This window comes from Schistocerca americana, chromosome X, assembly GCF_021461395.2.
Source record: "Schistocerca americana isolate TAMUIC-IGC-003095 chromosome X, iqSchAmer2.1, whole genome shotgun sequence".
NCBI classification, from domain to species: Eukaryota; Metazoa; Arthropoda; class Insecta; order Orthoptera; family Acrididae; genus Schistocerca; species Schistocerca americana.
In genome coordinates this window covers 602,164,547-602,189,337 of record NC_060130.1, presented here as the reverse complement: position 1 = coordinate 602,189,337, position 24,791 = coordinate 602,164,547, and the positions used below count along the sequence as shown (strand labels likewise).

The window sequence follows — 24,791 nt, the reverse complement described above, 5'->3', positions numbered from 1 at the left end:
CTTCTCTAGAACGGCTGCCTTTAACCATCTCCGCCATCTGGACACGTTTTCCGTCAGACCCAAATTCCTAACTTCCTGCTTGCCACACCACGACGACTCCCGCCTATTAACGCCCTGCCCGCAGATTTTCGATTCCGCTACGAGTTCGGACGCACGTATCAGACAGAAAAGACACCACTCATATCTATAGTGATTCTATGTGCGCGACGCTGTTAGATGAAAAATTTTCAGTGCGGATGCACAAGCAACGTCCGTACTCCTACAGGAGTCAGAAATCTAAGAACAGAGGGTTTATGGGCCGAGGCCGTTGAAGTGCAACGAGCGAGAAATTGGGAATTTGGGTCTGACAGAAAGCTTGTCCAGATGGCCGAGGCGGTCAAGGCAGCCAGCCGATCTAGAGAAGCGGAGCATCCGGTTTCGAGGCCCGGTCCGGCACAAATTTTGAGCTCCCGCCGTTGCATTGCCGCAATGCCCTGTGGGGCTGGAAATCATTATTTCCTTCCTAACTCTTTCCCATCCCGTTTCCTTTCCATTCATTTCACCCCAGTTCTTGATTTTATTTTGTGTACCAAACACGTTTCACCTATTCCTCCGAGGTGTTTCCAGCTGTCTACGATAAAAATAAATCGCACTCCACATATTTCTATAGCTCGCTAGTGACTCTTGGCAGTTCATTTAAATATGTTGTATTTAGAGCTACATTATGATGTTTTTTACAATTAGATTAATTTTATTTGAATTTTTTGCAGCCATGGGTTATTTCCGTACCAAATGCACACAGTACAAGTTTCTTCCAACTGATACCACATTCAAAAACATCTCTGCACATAGCTTATACTACAGTAAACTGAACATTTTGTTGGTCACATGATTCAGTACTGAGAGATCACAGCAGCTGTAGAGAATGAGAGAAGTGGGGTGTTCGGGTGGGGTTGGAGGAAGAGTGGGTGGTTTTTAGTTGGTGTGGTTTCCAGTAGGGGTATCCCTGGTAGCTACCTAGCTAGCTTGTTCCGTATGACACACCAACGAAAGGCGTTCTCCGTTCTGTTTCGGCAGGCGCGATTTAGTGGTAACTATGCGGTCTGATTTTTAAAGTTGATCTCTGCACCTTCTGCTGCTCAAAGCACTGCACGATGCCGCAATCGGTGTAAAGACACTGTTTGTTTATGTAAGGTTTCCCGTGTGCTCTAAACAACTAATAAGGAAAGAAGGAACGAACGAGTCACCTGCACCATGGAGATCCATACTGGCAACCACATGAAGGGGCAGCTTAATGTATACAGCGTGATACCGAAGGTTGTGCGCAAATTGGAGCTGATGGAGTCGAAATGCTGTTATTTTGTAATGGGAACTTCTGGTGTTAAAAGTAATTTTGAGCCACTGAAAGCTTTGGAATGTCCGGAACAAAAAAGACAATTAATGCATACACCCTTTAGTTGAGCAAACATGATTTACAGCTTCTGTGCACCCAAAACTACTTAGTCGTTAACCCCTGGTATCCGTGACACCAGTTAAACAGAAACTAACTCTTCTCGCTAGGACATTTTCAGGGTGTGAAGACGTTCGTGCGATGCGTGATGGATCAGTAGGTCGCACCAGAATTTTCAATGCCGGAATTGTGTGCCGGTTATTTTGAACACCTATAATGCACAACATTGTTGAGTAAATAGTACATGATCTCCACTGACATGGAGGTGCGTGTGCGTAAATTGTCCTTGTTGTCCGGGAAGTTCCAAAACTGTCATTGGCTCAGGATTCAAATGGTTCAAATGGCTCTGAGCACTATGGGACTTAACATCTGTGGTCATCAGTCCCCTAGAACTTAGAACTACTTAAGCCTAACTAACATAAGGACACCACACACATCCATGCCCGAGGCAGGATTCGAACCTGCGATCGTAGCAGTCGCGCGGTTCCGGACTGAGCGCCTAGAACCGCTAGACCACCGCGGCCGGCGGCTCAGGATTACTTCAAAGACTAAATGTTCCTATTCTGAAGTTTTTGACTTTCGACTCGTCTGCCAATCCCTTAACCCTTATGAATCATCCTGTTTACAAATATAATGAATCACCCTATTTACAGATATAATTGACTAAAATGGAACATACTTGACCATATCCAAACTTCGGCAAACAGGCACAACGATACATATGGAGATGTCACATCCAATAGTAGCGTAAATTCTCAGCACACTTATAAATGGTAATAAATTCCTGAAACACGTCGTACTACGCATGAAAAAAGACAATTGGTGCAGTACTTAGTTTAAATTATTAGCTACACTGCCGAAGGCTTATCAAAAACTTCGGCCATCACCACCTTTGCAGTCGGAAGACTAACTCGATGCAGCCCTCCACACTTGTCTAGCTTATGCAAACCTCACCTGTCCATAACTTGCTACAACACACACACACACGCACACACACACACACACACACACACACACACACAGACACACACACACACACACACACACACTTAAATCTGCTTACTGTATTACAGCCTTGCTCTCTTGGTAAAATTTTAGCCACTATTCTCACTTCCATTAACAAAGCTGTTCTTCCTTAACGCCTCAGAATGTGTCCGTCAACAGATTCCTTACTTTAGTAAAGTTGTCATAAATTTTTCTCCCCGTTTCGATTCAGAATCACCGTACAAGGCTAAAATCCAGGCAAATACATTCAGACTTCCGGACATTTAAATACATATATTCAATGTTAATATATTTCTCTCTTTCAGGAACTTGTTATTGCTATTACCTGTCTGCATTTTATATCTTCTCTACTTCGGGCGTCTTCAGTTATTTTTATTTCCGATCAGCAAAAGTCGTCTACTTCTCGTTTCTCATATCCTAATCTAATTACCTCAGTATCGCATGGTTTAATTAGATTACATTCCATGGCCCTTGTTTTACTTTTGATAATGTCTATCTTATAACCTCCTTTGAAGACAGTACTCACTATGCTCAACTGTTCTTCGCTGTCCCACGCATAATGAAAATGTCATCAGTAAACTTGAAACTTTTAATTTCTTCTCACACTACTTTCTTCCTAAATGTCGTTTGCTTAATGTGCAGATCGAATAGCACTGGAGATAGGCTACATTCAAGTCTCAATCCCTTCTAAACTACCGATTTCCTTTCGTGTCCTTCATCTCTTCCAAATGCAGTAAGTTTTTTGTACAAACTGCAGATAAACAGCTTTCTTCATGTTCCCCGTCGCTCCTTAATCCTTAGTTTCTTCTATGTTCTTGAAAATGTGGTCCGTCTATGCAATTACATAAGTCTGTCTTGTATTATACGTATTCGCTTCTTTCTGTTTGTAAGGAGTGTGCAGTGACCTATAATACATACGTCTTTTTTTGGTGTATAACTGAATTATACAATGATTCCGTGTATATTAATATATTAGTGTTTTGTTACTCTTACTGTTGCGTAAGAAAGAAATTTTGGAGCTCAAGTTTCGTAAGTCTGAGCTAATATTTCGTTCTACTTACGGTTTTGTGATATTTCATGTGTATCGCCCTGAAGTTGTATTAAGTAGGCCTGTATACGCCAAGATGTCAGATTTTTTGCCGTTTTCGTACACATTTCAGTTGAAAACAACACTTTTAACGTGTGATGATTATGCGAATACGCTGTATATAATGTAGAAAATTGTTAGTGTTTTTTCGTTCGCCTTTTTTGTGTTTTTTATGTAGTTCGATATTATTTGTATGTGCATGTGTTAGTGTGGAGTGAGGCCTGCTCCGCGAAAAGGGGAGAATTTTGAGTGGAGGGAATACCAATGAAAGATTTAAGTGTTTGTGGTGGGAGGATAAGTAATACCTCACCATCACAGGCACGTAAATTTTTAAAAAAATTCTTCCAATATCACACTACATACAAACATAAACGAAAGGCGAATGGAAAAATCAAGAAATGTGTACGAAAACGCCTATAATCTAAACGTGGTGTACACAGGCCAACAGAGTACATTGTAGAACGAACGACACATATGGAAATAACACAAAAATCATTAGTAGAACCAAATAACATCTAGAGCACAAGTTCTATAAGATTGATTCTGAGATAACAGTAAGAAAAAGAACTGTGACACTGTAACATGTATAATCAATAGATAAAGTTTATATACATAAACACGTGCTCAGATCACTGAAGATGCCTCACAAATAAAAAAACCTTACATGGGTATGGCATAAAAAACTTCTCATTTAGTTGCATAGACAGAGCTCATCTCCAAGAATATAGATAACCTTTCACTCCCCAATATTATCATTGCCACGTTCACACTTTCAAAGACAGAAGTAAACAATCGTACGGAGTTTATTCCACCTTCCTTACATCTAGGCCCTGTCAACCTTTCGTTCGCGGACGTCGCTAAATTCTTGGGTCTTATGTTTGACAGAAAACTGTGCTGGTCCTCCCACGTTTCCTATCTTTCGGCTCGCTGTATGCGCTCCCTCAACACCCTCCGTGTCCTGAATGGTACCTCCTGGGCAGCGGACCGAGTGGTCCTTCTCCGCCTCTATCGCACCTTAGTGCCCTCGAAATTGGACTATGGAAGCATAGTTTACTCCTCTCCTCTGCTCGGCCGTCTATTCTTCGGCGTCTCGACTCTGTCCACCACCGTGGATTATGTTTAGCGTCTGGAGCTTTTTACACCAGCCCTGTGGAAAGCCTTTATGCTGTCCAGTCGGCGAGCTGTCCTTCTGAGCCGTTATGCTACCCATCTGTCATCCATACCTGCTAATCCGGCCCATGACATTTTTTTTCGACGCCCCCCTTGGATTTAGGGTATGCAGGCCGCCCTTCCTCTCTGCTACCACCGGGAGTCCGCTTCCGTCAACTGCTACGTTCTCTTTCCTGCCACTTTCCTAAAACTTTCTTGACAACTTGGGATACAGCACCGCCTTGGCTCCTGCCCCGGACCTGCCTGCTCCGTGACCTTTGTCAGTTTCCCAAAGATGGTACCCCCTTCTCTTGTTTATCGTCGGTAATTTGCTGCTCTATGCGCACAAGTGAAGGATGACACATTTACACTGATGGCTCAAAAACATCATTTGGTGTTGGGAGCGCCTATATTGTTGGCGACACCCCTAATCGATTTCGGCTTCCCGACCGGTGTTCGGTTTTTACTGCGGAGCTTTACGCTGTTCTCCAGGCTGTCCAATACATCCGTCGCCATCAGCGGATACAGTATGTTATCTTTTCAGATTCTCTCAGCTCTCTACCCTGTCCACCCTCTGGTCCACCGGATTCAGGACTGCCTCCACTTGCTCCACTTGGGGGGCGTCTCTGTGGCGTTCCTCTGGATCCCAGGACATGTTGGGATCTGTGGAAACGAGGCGACCGATATAACGACCAAGTCTGCAGTCTCTCTTCTTCAGCCTGCTGTTCCCATGGTTCCCTTCGCCGATCTACAGAGTGTTTTATGTCGTCGTGTTGCTCTTTTATGGCATGCACATTGGTCGACACTTCCCAATAATAAATTGCGGGACATGAAAGCTCTTCCCTGTACTTGGACCTCTTCCTCCCGAACTCGTCGTCGGGAGGAGGTAATTTTAACTGGACTCTGGATAGGGCACTGTCCTTTTAGCCATCGACATCTTTTAAGTGGCGATCCTCCCCCGCTTTGTCCCCATTGCTCTCAACTGTGGACGGTGAGACACCTTTTACTTGAGTGCCCCTATTTTACTCCGTTACGCGCCCGTCTACAGCTGTCGCATGATATATCTTCCATTTTAGCAGATGACACGCGTTCAGCCGATCGCGTTCTCGAGTTTTAGTGCGAGAGATGACGTCAGTCATTTGAAGCTCTTTTTGGGGACAAACAGCCCCCCTTCTATAGTGTTTTTTAAGCTTTCCTTCCTTTTTTAGTTTCCCCATTTTTTTAGTTTCGCTCCCATTGCAGCTGGTTTCCAGTTTGGTTTTTTACCTTTTCCTAAGACACAGACCGGGCGCTAATGACCGTAGCAGTTTTGCGCCCTAAAACCATAACATGGCACGGATGTCGTCTTCTCTTTTGTTGTAGCGGTTTCTTCATTTTGGCGAACAGGTTGTAATAGCACACTCATATCGGGTAAATGGGGTGGATGTTTCAGTATCTCCCACCCCCACACACGCAGGAGCTTCTGCACGGGGTTCGTCGTGTGCAAAAGTCCATTGTCACGATGCGTGATGGGATGCAGTGCCAGAAGGAAACCTTGTTGCGCGCTGTGACCACGTGCCAGTTCAATCTTGATCACGCACGTTATTCGTGTTTCCTAAACATACTGTCAGGGCGCTTGAACTGCCCTCCCGCAGTTTCAGACGCAGCAGCTGACTCGCACAGCCGTCGCCGCCCACTGCACTACTTCAGCTGACTTCCTGCTATCAATTACAGAGAGCGGGCATGCCGTGTGACTCCCATCCATCACGTGACGGCCGTGTTGTCACTACTTTTTATCCAGCCTACGTGCAAATTTTCTCTGGAGAAAGCTTACACTGTCTGCCAAGTATGTGATTGGTGTGTGTGTGCCGGCAGGAGCAGGCGATGGTGGGTGACGACTCGCTGCTGCGGAGCAACTTCGAGGAGTTCCGGCTGGAGGAGGTGGACGTCGACGTGGGCCGCGCAGACGGCGACGGCGCCGAGGAGGCCCGCGCGCCGCCGTCGCCGTCGCCGGCGCAGCTGCAGCAGCAGCGCGACTCCTACGAGAGCTTCCTGGAGGCGACCGGGCTCAGCCAGAAGGCCATCCTCACTCCCAGCCGGCTGCTCTCCAACCACCGCAGCGTGCTCAAGCCCAAGGACGTGAAGCACCGCAGCCGCGTGCTGCGCGGCGACCGCAACTCGGCGCCGCTCGTGCGCTACTGGGTCGAGCCCTTCCTCTGAACTCCCGCCTGGCTCCGCGGACAAGTGCTTTCAGCTGAGTTAACCGCGTTCCCGAGTTCTGTGCTGTTTCAGCTAGACCAAAACTGCTACCGGTAGCTCCATCTGCAGATAGGTAGGCACTGCCACTGATTCTGTAGCACCATTCTGTATCACTCTCCACCCTCCTTCAGCTAAACGAAGGGAAGCTTACAACTTGCACGTTCTTTAAAGAAAATGCTGGTGCATTAGGTCACAGAATGAATCAAAACAGTCATAAGCTGAAGTTTCAGTGACTACTTTTTTCGCCCTCCTCCCTACCGTTTCTGAACATTTTACTACTCAAAGAAATGTTTACGTACTGATGAGCAAGTATGTCTGTGAATACACTACAAGCCGGTCGTTCCACATCCTAAACAATGTTGCGAATTTTCTTGCGGTGTTGCTGCTATGAAGCTTACGGACAGTAGAGGTTATTAAGACTGACAAGAGACATCCCCTCACATCATTCTGAAGCGTGTCCTTGCTACTGTCGCTGCTTTTTCACAAACATTCTCATCGTAATATATTAGCACTTGCCTCTGTTGGTTACATAACAATATTTCAATATCTTATATCTGTTACGCAGTTATTGCACGTTTTGTAATAAAGTTAAAATGACTCTGAACCCTCTTCAGTTTTCCGGGAAAAAGAGTTTGAGACATTAGCTACTATAATAGCAAACATTATTTATGACAAATGTGGTTGTAGCAAGTGCTCTCCCTTGGTTATGGTCGCTTGTCCCTCTTAGGGAGCTCACTTTTCACTTGCCACTGCTGAAGTTAACGAGGTTTACTTTACAGTAATCTTCTCTCGTGTGCTTTGCAAAAACGTCACTGTTCCTTTGTGTAGATACCTGATTAATGGTATTTAATACCAAACAGAATTGGTGAGAAGCATATTTGCAAATATATCGTAGAAAAGTGTTTTTTCAAAAGAAGGTACTTTTTTTAATTTGATTTGATATTTAAAACGAAATTCCAGACAGGCTGGTTGCTGTCATTTATCGCCACCTGAAAAAAACCTGGCTCCTATGTTGACTATTATAGCATCCAGATACACACATTGTTTATCTTCTATTATTAGACCAGCTACTAAGTTTTAAATCGGCTGGAATGCAACAGTTTCTAAAACATCTCACGCATTGGACGACTCAGCTTGGCTGCAGATTTGAGTAACTATCTTCAGAAACTAACCTAATCGTCACCATACTGTCTGTCTAGTCAAGTAACGGTAAAATCTGTGGGGCTAAACCCGTGAACGTGTTCCTGGTCTCACTGCACCGTTTCGTTCGCTGCCGAACTATAAGGTGGAGGGTGACGAGCCCGTCGCCCCGGACGCGTTTTACCCACCCGAGAAAGCTTCCCCGTGATCAATTTGGTAACAGAGTGGATCTGGGACCACTCTGGAGAGACTGGAAACTCCCCGCTTCTAGCCGGGATAGAAGCTGGGACCTCCAGGACTGCAGTGCAACACTCTACCCGCTAGACCAATACGGTCACTCGTACTCGAATAGAAGTATATTTTCTGATTTTCAAGCTGAGGAAAGTGACACAATAGGTGCTGAAAGTTTTGAAAGCATAATTACGGGCAAGATAATTTACTACTGCTATGTAACGAACCACTACCGTGTGCTATTTAATGAATGTGAACAAACTATATAGTGTGCGTGAAAAACACGCTTATTGACATCATTCTAATCTTAAATCTAAACATTTCTGTTGACTCTAGCATCAGTAAAACTACTCTTGGGACTGAAAGTTCTGTCGGGTAAATCTGTTGATCACCCGTAGGTGATAATCTTAGAAATGATGTGCAACGAAAATTACTATTTTGCCTGCTCTATAAGTAGAGTTTTAGATAATGCACGTTCTTCGGAATTTATTAATGCTACATTGTATGAACATGTAACTAATAATTAGTCAGTCAATATCGTTTTGTAAATATGTATGATAATCAGTTCGTTGATACCTTGTATGTAAGAGAATTATTTTTGTGTGTTCTGTTAAAAAGAATTTAGTGTGAAAACTGTTATCCAAAGAGAATATCTACCTGAATCACTGTTACACAAAGAAGTGAGTTAGTGGTCGCACCTTCAGAGGCAATATGCCATCACAGTTGTTTTTTCACGACAGATAGTAATTGACCTGTCACATTGATGAAAATATATAAATAAAGACTACGTCCAAAATATATTTGATTTTAGTTGCCTTCTCAAAGTTATTCCTACTGCCTCGTCTAATTTACACGAATGATTTGTGTACCACGTGTAACTATGGATAAGAAAGTCTAGTTGTCTAAGAGACTGTCAATCTATGAATTAAAAAATTAGAAATTTGCAATCTACATAGTTCGACTAATAAACGTGACACTTCTGCCGTGAATAGCACGGATACACGTTCAAGTCTGACAGCTTCAGTGTACTCTGCTCCTGACCAGTCAGTAAAGAGGTTTAGAGATTTCTTAATAATGGTAAGGAAATAACCGTCATAAATTCGTCCATTATATCAGTCATCTGTGTAAAATATAGTCGGTAATCATTTGTACTGAGAAGATAACCTCAAGCAAATTGTGTATTAGGATTGATTATAAAATTTTTCGGAAATTTAAGCCGAAGGAAGTTGAACAGTATACTGCATAGCTCTTCCTTCAAAGGACATTGAAGTCTAAGCGAATGGTTCATCACAAGTTTTTCATGAACACAAGTTGCTCATCACACGCAAATTTAACGCTCTTACAGAGTCGTCGTATTCCGAGAAGTCAGACAGCTGAGTTATACACCTTGATACGAACATCAGTTGCAAATCATTAAAGTAAAAATCTGAGAAATTAGAAAGGTATGTGGAGATACATTTTCTGTATTTCGATAAGAATGAAATAACTACACGGCATATGTTGTTGTTGTTGTTGTTGTTGTTGTTGTTGTTGTTGTGGTCTTCAGTCCTGAGACTGGTTTGATGCAGCTCCCATGCTACTCTATCCTGTGCAAGCTTCTTCTATCTCCCAGTACCTACTGCAACCTACATCCTTCTGAATTTGTTTAATGTATTCATCTCTTGGTCTGCCTCTACGATTTTTACCCTCCACGCTGCCCTCCTATACTAAATTGGTGATCCCTTGATGCCTCAGAACATGTCCTACCAACCGATCCCTTCTTCTAGTCAAGTTGTGCCACAAACTTCTCTTCTCCCCAATCCTATTGAATACTTCCTCATTAGTTATGTGATCTACCCATCTAATCTTCAGCATTCTTCTGTAGCACCACATTTCGAAACCTTCTATTCTCTTCTTGTCCAAACTATTTATCGTCCATGTTTCACTTCCATACATGGCTACACTCCATACAAATACTTTCAGAAACGACTTCCTGACACTTACATCTATACTCGATGTTAACAAATTTCTCTTCTTCAGAAACGCTTTCTTTGCCATTGCCAGTCTACATTTTATATCCTCTCTACTTCGACCATCATCAGTTATTTTGCTCCCCAAATAGCAAAACTCCTTTACTGCTTTAAGTGTCTCATTTCCTAATCTAATTCCCTCAGCATCACCCGACTTAATTCGACTACATTCCGTTATCCTCGTTTTGTTGTTCCTCCCGCCACCAAACTTCACTAATTCCCACTATATCTAACCTATCCATTTCCCTTTTTAAATTTTCTAACCTACCTGCCCGATTAAGGGATCTGACATTCCACGCTCCGATCCGTAGAACGGCAGTTTTCTTTCTCCTGATAACGACATCCTCTTGAGTAGTCCCCGCCCGGAGATCCGAATGGGGGACTATTTTACCTCCCTAATATTTTACTCAAGAGGATGCCATCATCATTTAATCATACAGTAAAGCTGCATGCCCTCGGGAAAAATTACGGCAGTAGTTTCCTCTTGCTTTCAGCCGTTCGCAGTACCAGCACAGCCAGGGCGTTTTGGTTATTGTTACAAGGCCAGATCAGTCAATCATCCAGACTGTTGCCCTTGCAACTACTGAAAAGGCTGCTGCCCCTCTTCAGGAACCACACGTTTGTCTGGCCTCTCAACAGATACCCCTCCGTTGTGGTTGCACCTACGGTACGGCTATCTGTATCGCTGAGGCACGCAAGCCTCCCCACCAACGGCAAGGTCCATGGTTCATGACACGGCATATAACACAGTTAAATATCAACTGCTAAGCACAGTACAGTGGCAGTCTTGTCAAAGAATCTTATTTTCATCCATGGGGTTTCCATTAATATTTGTGAAAAATTAACTATTAATACCACATATAAAAGCAAAATTAGAAAGAAGGCAGCTGCTTTATGAATTCACAAAACTAGAAAAATAGTTCTGTTGCACTAACAAAACTCCACCAAGTAAACCTCAAAAACGAAATGCATTTTCTGTAATCTTTAAGACGTAAGTGATACACATTACAGTGAGCAACGATGTCCAAAACAGATGCACATGAAATATGTTAGGCCCAGAGGAGACAGTTATCGAAAGTATTTAAAAAGCACATGAGTAGACATGTCTGGAAGACCGGAAGAAATTAATGCAGAGTTACGAAACAAAAGTTTCCCTGAGAGTCTTTCTGTTCTTGTGATACTAGTACACTAAATTAATAAACCATCGTTATCGACTATCCATGTACTAAGTTTACACAATCTTACTCAACTCTGTGTTCATCCAACATGAACACACAAGCATTATGGTCAAGTACAGCTCGTTGAATTAGGTTTGTTTATGAAAATTCATAAATAAACTGCAGTCTGCCTTCAGCATACCAATGAAGCGGAACTTGTCACTTCAACTATGACAATCTAAACGATCGTGCGGTTTCGTATCACATCAAATTTTTACTTCCAAGAATCTGAGTGAGGTGACGGATTCTAGCTGAGCTAAGTTCTGCATCTGCACGTGAGAATTTAATGGATTGTAAAGTATTAATCTTTTTCTTTTCGAGAGAGTTGAGAGTTCGCACAATACTGAAAAAGTCCAATTGGACAGTTTTGCTGGGTCGAAAATAATACGTGTCATTCAAAAATTTTGACGTTACATCCGATATTATTTTACGTAGTTATTTGTATGCTGACGATTATCTTTCTCGTGAAAAATGTTTGCATTCTACCTGTGGAATCCCCAAACCAAGTCTACTCATACATATTGCGTGAAAGTAGTTTATTTTAATAGGTATGTGACAGGCCATCTTCAGGCTTCCTGACTGACGTGTAGGAAGATTTCAATCTAGATTCCGGTCAAAATAGGGGCCAGCATTCAAAGACTGATACCTGTAGATTTCTGCTTGATACAGCGATCACTTCAAACTTCTACCGACTCAGAGTGATCGCTGTATCAACCAGAAATCTATAGATGTCAGTCTTTGAATGCTGGCCATTATTTTGAACGAAACCGAGTTTGGAATCTTCGTACATGTCGGTCAGGGGGCCTGAAGATGAAATAATATATCGTCGAAACTGGTAGTCCAATAAAATAACAGCTTTAAAACTAGACGGCTGAAAGTTGTTTGATTTGATGTTCTATACTGAACAGCCGAGTCCTGCAATAATCCCTGAAAAGATGGACATGCAGAGTAGTTTTCTGAAGTTGTTGCTGCTTCCCTTGACGCAGCAGCAGAGCAGCGCGCCACCAGTATTGCGCCCAACCACAACCCTGGAATACTGTGTGGCACCACGTCGTCTTTCCGTACCGGACCGTGTTCTGCGTACAGCATCACCGTGACCGTATCCGGGTTTCGGAGCTCTGAGGACGACGAACGTTGCCCGATTACATTCTTCATCCTTACACGGCCCTAGATTCTGACTTGGTGTAGGGATGGCAAGTGTACACACAGCATAATCGTTCGCGTTACCGGTTTGGCAGCAGCTATTTCATGTCTGAAGTGTTGATACTGGGGACTCCATTTCGACTCCATCCCCAGAGGCGCTGGAGCCATTGTTTCTTCCAGAAGTGGCAGCTCTGTACTACCCTTCACATACCCCATACCTTTCAAAATCGGCTACAAATCTCTACATCCTACAACTGCATCTACATCCACACTTCGCAAGCCAGCTAGTGGCGTGTAGCGGAAGGTACTGTGTACCACTGTCACTTTCCCTTTCCTGTTCCAGACGCAAATCGTTCGTAAGAAGAATGATTGCCAGTAAGGTTCCGTGAGATATACTTACAAGCAAATGATAAATTTTTTGATTCTTCTAGTAAAGTATACTCTCTAAACCTTAACAGCAGACAACACCGTGAAGCAAAAAGTTTCTCTTACTGCGTCTGCCATTGGAGTTCGTTGATCGTCTCTGTGATGCTTTCGTGTTTACTAAATGAACCTGTAACGAAACGCTGCTCTTCTTAGGACCGTCTCTATTTCCTCAGTCCTATCTGGTACGGATACCATACCGATGAGCAATATTAAAGAATGGTCGAACGAGTGTTTGTTGGTCTAAATTTCCTGAGGACTCTTTCAATGCATCTACCATCTGCCTTCCCGCAATTAATTTTGTGTGATCATTTCACTTCAAATCGCTCCGCATGCACACTACTAGATACGTTATGCAAGTAACTGCTTCCAGTGCAATCGTGTAACGCCTACATTAACGGGTCTTTATATTTATTCAGAGTACATCACACTTGTTTATGTTGGTCGATTGCCACTTCATGCACCATGCCTCAATCCTCTGCAGTTCTTCCTGCATTTCGCTACAATTTTCTACTGTCGCGACTTCTCTGTATACAACAGCATCATCTGCGAAAAGCCTCGTAGAACTTCCGACGTTATCTACTTGGAAATTATTGCAATTTTCAAAGGTAATGGTCCTATAAAGCTGCCCAGGCACACTTCCGAAGTTACTTTCGGTCTGGAGACTTTTCTCCACACAGAATTCTGCCTGCTAGAAACGCTTCGTTCCTATCACACAGGTGGTCATTCCTCCATCCTACTATTTTGGACACGAAGAGTAAGTAAATTTTACTAATTGCCATCCTTCATCGTGTTCTTTCATGCCAACAGTGTAAATAGGTCGGTTTGTGGCTAATACATATATGAAGTACCTTCCGACATGACCTGCGTTTGCACTAAAGTGTTTCGTAACTTTATACTCTCTATTTAGTGCACAATCTTCTCTGCTTGTTCAGGTACTCAGTTATAAGTAATCAGGTTATAATGAAACGAATAACTGCTCAGATAACTGAAACGAATCGGTTTCTGATAGGTCACGTACTTGTGTTACAATTTTGGTCGTCAAACTGATCACCGTTGTAATCGCGTCTTTATCATGTGTAGCTTCAAGAACCGTGTATGACAAGTGGCCGTGTTGAGAATTAAGAATTCAGTAGCAGAATTTGATCCCGATTACAGAATATATTGATTAGATTGACAGCTGTAATAAATTCCAAGCTGTCTCTTTGGCATTAAATTTTAATTTCAAAAGCAGACTCAACTGGACGTTCTGATTGTTCATTCCTCGTGTGTGTGTATCCTGTCACAAGGCAGCGTGAAGTGCCTTCAAATAAGTTTCGGTGGATTTTCAATAGACTCTGAATTTCACAGCGGAACCGGTTTTCTTAGAATGGCTGTCATAATCGAGGAGCTCGTTAAATCGGCAAAAGGCAAAGGTTTCGAAATGACATATAGAATGGAGCAGGTAGCAAGACACCAACAGACCACAGTAATATATCAACAGTCTGTTAAGAAACACTAACCTCGCTGGTTCCTCTTGAGTGATCCAGGCCCAGATATGAAACCCGATTCTAAGACACTTACCTGGCGATGTTGAATTCTCAACAGAGTTAATGCCACAAACAATACATAAATTTGTTACCTAAAATCATTTTTCACCTTAAGCTGTTTGTAGCTCTCATGGAATATTTCATCGAACCCTATAGTTTTGAAACTAATAACCGTATGAAATGAATTTCCGCTGTTTCCTCATGATGTCCAAAACGAAAAGACTCACACAATCTATTTAATTATTTCCGCATTTGGAACAGCTTCAGAAAACTACGGTTCACATACCTACTAAAATAATATACTTTCACGCAATATGTCTGGGTAGACTTGGTTTGGGGATTTCACAGGTAGAATGGAAACATTTTACGAGAACGATGGTTGTCAGCATACAAATCACTACGTCAAATAATGTCAGAAGTAACGTTAAAATTTTAGAACGATAAGTGTTATCTTTGAGACAGTAAAACTATCCAATTGGACGTTTACAAAATTTCAGTATTGTGTGAAGAAGCAGAACTCTCTCGGAAAAAGGGTTAAAACTTTACATTCCTGTAAACCCTCACGTACAAATGCAGAACTTAGCTCAGCTGAAATCCGTCACCTCAATCTGAATCCTGGAAGTAAAAATCACTGTGATACGAAAGCGCATGATCGCATAGTTGAAGTGAGTTACAGGTTTCGTTTCATTGGTGTGCTGAATGCAGACTGTAGTTTATTTATGAATTTTCATAAACAAACAATTCAACGAACTGTGCTTCAGCATAATGACTGTGTGTTCATGTCTGATGAACACAGTCGATTAAGAAGGTGAGAAATGAACATGTACATAGCCTGTACTGATGGTATCAGATTAATATGGTGTACTGTCACAAGAACTGCGAAAATTTCTCAGGAAAACTTCTGTTTCATAATGCTGCACTAATTTGTTCCGGTCATCCAGATATGTCTACTCCCACATATAAAAACTGGACAAAATTATTTCAACAATATATCTCCGTGATACAACACTGGAGCACTGTATATATCTAGAAGAAAGATTTAGTCGGAAAACATAAAAATAAGTTCTGACACATCTTAATGTAGGATCTAGAGGAAAAGCAAACATACGTTTAAGACTTGTAAATTTTTGGTAAGGTATTATGGGACCAAACTGCTGTCATCGGTCCATAAGCTTACACACTCACGCCCGCGCGCGCGAGGGAGGACTCGAACCTCCGACGAGGGAGCAGCGCAAACCGCGGCAAGGCGCCTAGACCGTGTGGCTACCCCGCGCAGCTAAGACTTGGATATCTAAGTTTATTTGCCTTGTTGCTTTTCTATTGTGACTGCAAGTACGTTTTTAGTCTCGTGGATGTTACTTCCAGTGAATTCCTCAGGCACAGAGGATTTCGAAACAGTAACTTCTCGAAGCATATGTACTTCTGACATTTAGTTACATGTTACATATTCACTTTTCCGCAAAGGCGTATTCTCACAGTCTGCTACCACTTCTGCACATCTGCAAATGTAACATATAACCAAATTTGTAACCGGTATTTCATTTTATTGTACCTGATTCCACAGAAGTTACGAGAAGACTATAACAAGAATTTTTATTCGGAGGAAGCACAATAAGAGACACTGACAGTGCTATATGACTTGGCTGTCGTATTTTCCAAAAATTCGTGCCCGTTACTGTAAGCAGACTGTATTGGCTGATGTGGTACACTGAGGTGACAAGTCATAGGACAGCAATATGCACATATACAGAAGGTGGCGGTATCGTGTACACAGAGTGTAGAAGGGCAGTGCATTGGCGGAGGTGTAATGAATGAATCCCTTAGGGCAGTGCGGCGAAATGTGACGTTAATGGGTTACGGCAGCAGACGATCGACGCCAGCGCTCTTGCTAACAGCACGACATCGCCTACAGCGCTTCTCCTGCGTTCGTCACCGTATCGGTTGGACCGTAGACAACTGGAAAACCGTGGCCTGGTCAGAGCAATCGCGGTTTCAGTTGGTAAGAGTTCATCATAGAGTTAGTATGGCGCAGACCCCACGAGGCTAATAACCCAAGTTGTCAACAATGCATCGTGCATACTGGTGGTGGCTCCATAATGATGTGGGCAGTGTTTATGTGGAAAGGACTGGTCCAACTGAACCGACTATTGATTGGAAATGGTGATGTTCGTCTACTTGGAGACCATTTGTACCCATTCATGAACATAAGGGACCGATGACCTCAGCAGTTTGGTCCCACAGGAGCTTACTACCTACCATGGACTTTATTCCCAAACCAATGGAATTTTTATGGATGACAATGACAGATGGCCCGACATGAATTCAATCGAACATTTCTAGGACACAAAACCCTGCACCGGCAAGGCTTCCGCAATTATGGGCTTCTGGAAAAGAAACATGGCTCAATATTTCTGCAGGGGACTCCCAGACTTCTTGGGTCCGTGCCACGTCGAGTTGCTGCACTGCGCCAGGCAAAAGGAAGACCAACATGATATAAGGATTCCCGTGACTTTTGTAATCTAACTGTAAGTGAATTTGATGACACGAACGTTTAGATGATACAACCAGAATAATCTGCACTATTTTTAAATTTAAGTGAAGGCCTCGGCTGATAATTACTATTTTGTTTTCGTGGATGTTGGGGCGGAGATAATTATGATTCGTGTACTTTTAAAAATTTTCTTACACATTGTTCTAACATTAAGACGGTGAAATGATGTCAATTTATTGTCTTCGACGCTGCCATCGTTTGCAGGCTTTTAACAGTATAAAATATGAGCCAAAACTTTAACTACCTGCTTAATGGCATGTTGGTACAACTTTGGAACGCAATTCGGAAGCGATTATGCGTGGTACTGATTCGACTACGTCTTGGTAGGTTTAGAAAGGTATTTGGCACTAGATGTCTACGCACAGGTCGTTCAACCCCTCGAACTACGGACCGGTGGTTGGTGAGCGAAGAGCTGCCACCCGATAGCGTCCCAGAAATGTTACAGCAGGTTCAGATCAAGCGAATTTGCAGGCCAGGACATCAACTATATTTTGGTAGCATCCTCATCAAACCACTCTAGCACTACGCTGGTCTTGTGGCACGTATAGCTGTACTGCTGGAAGATGACATTGCAGTCGGGAAAAACGGCAAGCGTGAAGGGATGCACGTTATTCACAGTAATGGTAACTTAGCCTACAGTTGTCATGGAGCCTTCGATTGCTGTCCCATAGAGACCAAGTGGATGTTCCCCATAGCATAATACTGCTTCTAGAACGTGGTGCGTGTTTCCAGTAAGCTTTCGCCTGTATGACAACGTATCCAGGCACTATTATCGAGTTGGTAAGAGCCTGGGGAAAATTACCACCCCTCCTCCCCACGCGAGAAACAAAATGAAATTTTCTGAGCGGTAAAAACAAAAGGTATCAACTATGTTGCGGCCGCGAAACCTACTTTTTTTTTTGAAAAGATAACTATTTCGTAAGACTGAAATATCAATTATATAAGTTATAATTTCATTTTTATTTCAAATTCTAGCAATAACACACACACACACACACACACACACACACACACACACACACACTGTATGACGCATCTGACAGTAAAATTAAGACATCTGTGTCGCATATTTTAACCATCTCATGAAAGTGCCTTCTCCGAGCTGCAGGTAATTTCTGTAGTTTACCAGAAATTCGACACACGTTTCTCTTGAGGGGACATCCAAAACTTTTCACTCTCATCATCAATGATAAAATCCGCTACAGTCGTGTTTTAAAACTGTAGTGGATTTTATCATTGATGATGGCCAGAAACTGTCATTTCTCAATTGACAACAATAAACGAACTAATTGGCAGCACAACACAACGCTAACTATGTAACTGATAATGTAGGGTCTACACAGTAATTACACTGGTCCATAAATTTTCACTTTTCTGTTTTTTACATAAATGAAAGTAGCCGTGCTTTGTAGATTTGGATGAGCTGAACGCGAATATCAAGGTTAAAATTTCCTCCTCGCTCAGGGTTACAAGTAAATAAGATGCATGTTTCACAGTTATGCGACATTATAATACTACATACAAAGGCATTGGTTCCTCTGCTGAGAGTGAGTGAGAGGTGGACGCTTCCAGAACAATTTGGCAACACTGTATTACACCATGGCTCATATGCGCACCATTCAATCACGTGAGAATTGTCGAATGTAGAAACCAGATGCGATATTAACTGTAGATTGTCACGGTTTCGTGCTGCCTGAGTTCACTTGTTACTGGATCGAATGTAGTGGCGGTTGACAGTGAATGTATGTGAGGTGAAGTGTTGAAATTGAAGAACTGTGTTGCTCTGAGCGTGTATTTTCACAGAAAATGCCCCACAGCTGCATTAGCAAAACTGATAACTTTTATCACATTTGCGCCGATATTATTTTTTGTTCAAGAAGGCGACCATTGACTAAAGCTGCAAAACAAGCACATGCCTTGTATTTCAGGTTCGAGTTGGAGATCAAGATAAATTGTGGGCTCCGTACGTGTGTTGCACCTCGTGTTCCTCTACCCTGAGTGTTTGGATGCAAATTAAAAACGTCTCCATGAAGTTTGGTGTATCTGTTGTTTGCCGTGAACCCACGAATCATGCATCAAATTGCTATTTTTGTATGGCACCTCCCTCGCGGAAAGTGGTCAATACCGAGAGGAAGAGGAATACTCGAAACTCTGACATCCTATCTGTCATTTGCCAGTTCTTATACTCCCAAACGGACCGCCATCGAGCAGTGGTAGCAATGATGCTGAACCGACACATGCAGCCAGAAAATGAAGTCATCTATTAGTGATAATGACCCCACATTTACATCAACATTGTCATTTGGAGAACCACACAAAATCAAACATTTCGAATTCAGTGATTTGATTAGGGGTCTATATCTTTCAAAGCGTAAAACCGAGCTCTTGGTCTCAGGACTGCGGCTGTGAAATTTCTTCGCTTACACACTATGTATGTCTATGTTTCGGAAGCTTGAGAAGAAACTTGTTATTTCAGTACTGAAGGCGACATTACATTCTGCAGTGATATTGACGGTTTGTTGGAAGACATGAACGTTAAGCAAAGTCCAGATGAGTGGAGACACTATATAGATAACTCGAAAAACACCCCTGAAGTCAACACTGTTACAGAATAGTGTTGAAAGACCATCCATCCCTCTCGCATATTCTGCCTTAGCTAAAGGAAGCTGTATGTTGAAATCCGTTGTAAACTGTATTAATTACAATAAGCATGAATGGCTGGTATTTGGAAATTTCAAAGTCGTTGCAACGCTGATGGGTTTGCAAGAGGGTTACGCTAAGTATTGCTGCTACCTGTGTGGGTGGGATACTCGTGGAAAAGAAAAATACCATCACGAATGGAATGACCTCCACGAACAGCTCTGTTACTTGGATCAAAAAATATTTCCGAAGAACCTCTAGTAAATGCAAAAAAAAAAAAAATGTCATCCCACCATCGAACATTAAGTTGAGAGTGAAGACAGCATTTGTGGTAAGGCTGTGCAGAGGAACCAAGCAACATTTCAGTATTTGTGTAAGACGTTTCCATGTCTCTGCACACAGAAGATCACAAAGGGGATATTCGTAGGTCCACAGATACGCCTTCCGTTGGGGCATGCACACTTTGAGTCCACTCTGACCCCCTAATCAGCTGAATGTGTGGCAATGTTTTCGTGATGAGGCAATATTTTTCTTGGGAAACAAGAGATCCGAAAATTACATGGACCTTGTGGACGAACTCGTGCATGTTTATAAGATCACTGATGCAACATGACACTGAAGATACACTTCCTTTACTCCCTCCCCGATGTGTTCCCAGAGAACTGTGGAGCTTTAAGTGAGGATCACAGCGAGTGGTTCCACCAGGACATTTCTCTCATGGAAGAGCGGCACGCAGGACGATGGGCTACTGTAGTGCTGACTGATTCTGCAAGATGCTACAGGGAGATGTTCCAGACACCATCCACAAGAGATAGACAAAGAAATGGCGTGAATAAACTAGGTAAGTTCAATTAACACACACACACACACACATATATATATATATATATATATATATATATATATATATATATATATATATATATATATATATATAAATTGATTGTGGAAGCATTATACGTGAAATGTATAGCCCCAATTTACTTATACCCTGAGCTAGGGGAGAATTTTCATCATGGCATTTGCGTTCAGCGCATTGGAATCTATGAAGAACGTCTACTTTGGTTTCTGCAAAAAGTCTGGTGTAGACTGGTGTTATTATTATTTATTGTTATTATTATTATTATTATTATTATCAGCAGCAGTAGTCTGACAGAAAGCTTGGCAGTCTGAAATATTCCAATTTCTGCCATTACAGAAGTAGTGTGACCAGCAATCCAATGATTTGTAAAGAGTAAGTATACTGCATACAGTAAAATATGGTTGAATTTAAAGTAGGGTGCAGTGTGTGCGTGTAGCAAGCGCCACTAGGAAAAGCAGTGGTGCCGACAAAGCATGTTTTGTAACAAGTGTGTACCCTCGATGAGGATGGTTAGCTTTCTTTTCTGAGGAGGAGTTACAGGTAGCAGTTGTAATGCACAGAGAGTTGCTTTATCGTTCTATGAAAAAAGGTTTTTGTAAATGAGTAGTACAAATGATATTAGCTCATTAGTTCGTGGTTTAATAAAGCGCCTACAAATACTAAGCATAATTTCTTTCGTCATTTTAAAAATACAAGTGTTCAAAGATGATTTTTTTTTTTAGTCTAAAGTTTAGTTAGGCACTAATGTTCATGATGGTGGTGGTAGAGGAGATGAGTAGGATGGGGAGGGAGGGAGGGGGGTTACTAGCTAATTTCGCATGCTGAGATAATGGTCTCGGAAAGGTTGGGAACCACTGATCTACGGTCAAATATCGATGATAGCATGGCTACTACAATCAAGACAGACATAAGAATTCATAAGAGTCGTCTGCTGTGGGGACTAATGTTCAACAATTTGGGCTGAATGGTGTTTTTCTAAACACTTGCGCCTGTGTCAGCGTTGTACCCTTTCGCCAGACGTGCCACAGATCGCTACCTACCCTTTTTACAGAGGTGGCAAACTTCTGAACTCCATGTTATACGATGAAGAGTGAACATCCAACATGTATACTAACTATAGTATCACGCGAAGAGACGTTTCCCAGATGCTCGTGCCCAGTCGGAGGCAGATAACAGTGTGCCCTTTGTCAAAGACTCCCAAGCCAGTGGGTTTCCCCATCTGCGTTCCGTATCGTCGGTAGAATGATTCTCCGTTCTTTTTTTTTTTTCATTTATTGAGTTTCGATTCCCTCTAGAGGACGGGGAGGGGCGTGCTGGCAGCAGCTTAGTACGCCGCTATGAAGCCTACAGGATGTTTAAAAACATAAGAAGATAATAAACAATAAAACAGGAGATAAAAACGGCGCCTTTTTTAAATCTGTAAAATGGCGGAAAGTTGTGGAAGTTAAAACATAAAAACAAAGGGTTGGTGATGTTAATAAAGTCACACAGAAGGTAGACAAACAAGTAAAAAACGTGATGACAGTCTGGTTTCTGTTTGCAAGAGATAAAAAATCACATCTGGCGACAGTATGGTTTCTGTTCACAACAGAGGGTAGACACAAAGATGACACACCACAGCCTAAGCCAGATTGGGGGGGGAGGAGGAGGAGGAGGAGGAGGATCCAAACAGATGAAGAGGGAAAGGGGGGAAGGAGAGGGAAAAGCAAAAAGTGGGGAGGACACAAAGTGAGGGCAGGGCGGATGCAAGGTGGAGTGGGGATAGGCAGAGGGGGGAATGCAAAAGGACTTTGGGTAGAGCAGGGAGTCAAAGAGAGGGTAGGCAGGGAAAAACAGAATGGAAGGGGGGGGGGGGAGAGGGTGCCTGGGAAAAGGACAGAGGTAGTGATGGGGAGGTGAGGATCATAGTTGATAGGAGGGATAAATGGAGGGAGAGAGGGCATCATCTGGGAGGGGGAGTTGACGGAAGCCACCTTGGGGAATGAGATGGAGGGTGTAGAGGTAGAGGGTAGGTGGGACACAATGGTGAAGGTGTGGAAGTGGGTGGGGGTTGGAGAGGAGAGGAGCAATCAGGGGATGGGGGGGGGGGGGGGAGAACAAGTCTGTGGGAGGCGTAGAGGACTCAGATATGTTCGAGGAAAAGAAGCAGATGGGGGAAAGGAATCAGGTCATAGAGGATCTGGGTGGAGGACGGGAGGCATATACGGAAGGGGAGGCGAGGTGTGGCGAGGCGGAGTGCACAGTGCAAGAGATTCTTCACTCTTTTTTTTTTTTTCCTTCTTTATTGTGATTTCAGTCCCCTGCCCCATATGGGCAGAGGAGGGATATCAGCTGCATTATTCGCCGCTCTTCAGCAGTGTGACATGACAACTAATACAAGAATAAAATGTTACATATAAGGCGATAAAAAAGTGGGACATAAAACAGTGTAAGGGGAGATAATGGAGGTTAAAATACACTGACATGGAGACGTTCATTCACAACTCATATCTGTTCTGCTTATATACTTTCCTTACTGCGTCACGTGCCTGTACCGCCGCCACACAGCCTTCAGTCATGCAGTTGGCAGTGGTCATTGGTCATAATGCATTTGTAAATTTGTGGTAAGGTCTTATGGGACCAAACTGCTGAGGTCACCGGTCACTAAGCCTACACACTACTTAATCTAACTTAAAGTAACTTACGCTATGGACAACACAAATACCCATGCCCGAGGGAGGACTCGAACCTTCGACAGGGGGAGCCGCACGGACCGTGACAAGGCGCTTGAGACCGCGCGGCTACCGCGCGCGGCCATAATGTGTTGCCCCATCAGTATTTGTAACAGTTCTATGTTTAAAAAAATCTTACGTATGACAGAAGCAAACCATTAGACGCAGCAGAGTTTCTTAAGGGGTGGAGAATGCTCTTGGAAGTATGGAAAGAAAAAGAAGTGGCGCATGTTTCGTAAACTGTTGAAGTAGACAGTTTCTGGTATTTGTAATCAAAGCCATTATTTTACATAGTTGTCAATTAAAGACGGATTTCATCTGGAATTAGCTTTATGTTCATATTCGGCCGAAATTTACAGATACGTCTCACAGTAGAGAAGGAAATGTTATTGGGAGTATGGGGGAGGGGCGGGGGGAAGGAGAGGTGTTCTTCTGACGCCTGTCACGTCTACATCTACATCCACATCTACATGATTACTCTGCAATTCACATTTAAGTGCTTGGCAGAGTGTTCATCGAACCACAATCATTCTATCTCTCTACCATTCCACTCCCGAACAGCGCGCGGGAAAAGCGAACACCTAAACCTTTCTGTTCGAGCTCTGATTTCTCTTATTTTATTTTGATGATCATTCCTACCTATGTAGGTTGGGCTCAACAAAATATTTTCGCATTCGGAAGAGAAAGTTGGTGACTGAAATTTCGTAAATAGATCTCGCCGCGACGAAAAACGTCTTTGCTTTAATGACTTCCATCCCAACTCGCGTATCATATCTGCCACACTCTCTCCCCTATTACGTGATAATACAAAACGAGGTGCCCTTTTTTGCACCCTTTCGATGTCCTCCGTTAATCCCACCTGGTAAGGATCCCACACCGCGCAGCAATATTCTAACAGAGGATGAACGAGCTGTCTCTTTAGTGGACTTGTTGCATCTTCTAAGTGTCCTGCCAATGAAACGCAACCTTTGGTTCGCCTTCCCCACAATATTATCTATGTGGTCTTTCCAACTGAAGTTGTTCGTAATTTTAACACCCAGTTACTTAGTTGAATTGACAGCCTTGAGAATTGTACTATTTATCGAGTAATCGAATTCCAACGGATTTCTTTTGGAACTCATGTTTTATTTCCAAGAATGAATCTGTACTATGACAGTGACTTAAGAGCTTCAGTATTATAATGTTTAATAGCGATATATCAGGTAACAAGTTTAAGATATGGATAATAATTGGCCGGCCGGAGTGGCCGTGCGGTTCTAGGCGCTACAGTCTGGAGCCGAGCGACCGCTCCGGTCGCAGGTTCGAATCCTGCCTCGGGCATGGATGTGTGTGATGTCCTTAGGTTAGTTAGGTTTAATTAGTTCTAAGTTCTAGGCGACTGATGACCTCAGAAGTTAAGTCGCATAGTGCTCAGAGCCATTTTTGGA

General features: G+C 42.8%; 1 protein-coding gene across 1 annotated transcript in view; it reads left to right on the top strand.

Annotated features, from left to right (window-relative positions):
- LOC124554987 overlaps positions 1-9,077 on the top strand; it is a 206,482-nt gene extending 197,405 nt beyond the window's left edge. The window contains exon 5 of the mRNA XM_047128728.1: positions 6,525-9,077. Coding sequence (XP_046984684.1) covers positions 6,525-6,869 — 345 coding nt within the window. The 3' untranslated portion in view covers positions 6,870-9,077. The remainder of the gene's footprint in view (positions 1-6,524) is intronic.
- Positions 9,078-24,791: the final 15,714 nt, after the last annotated feature.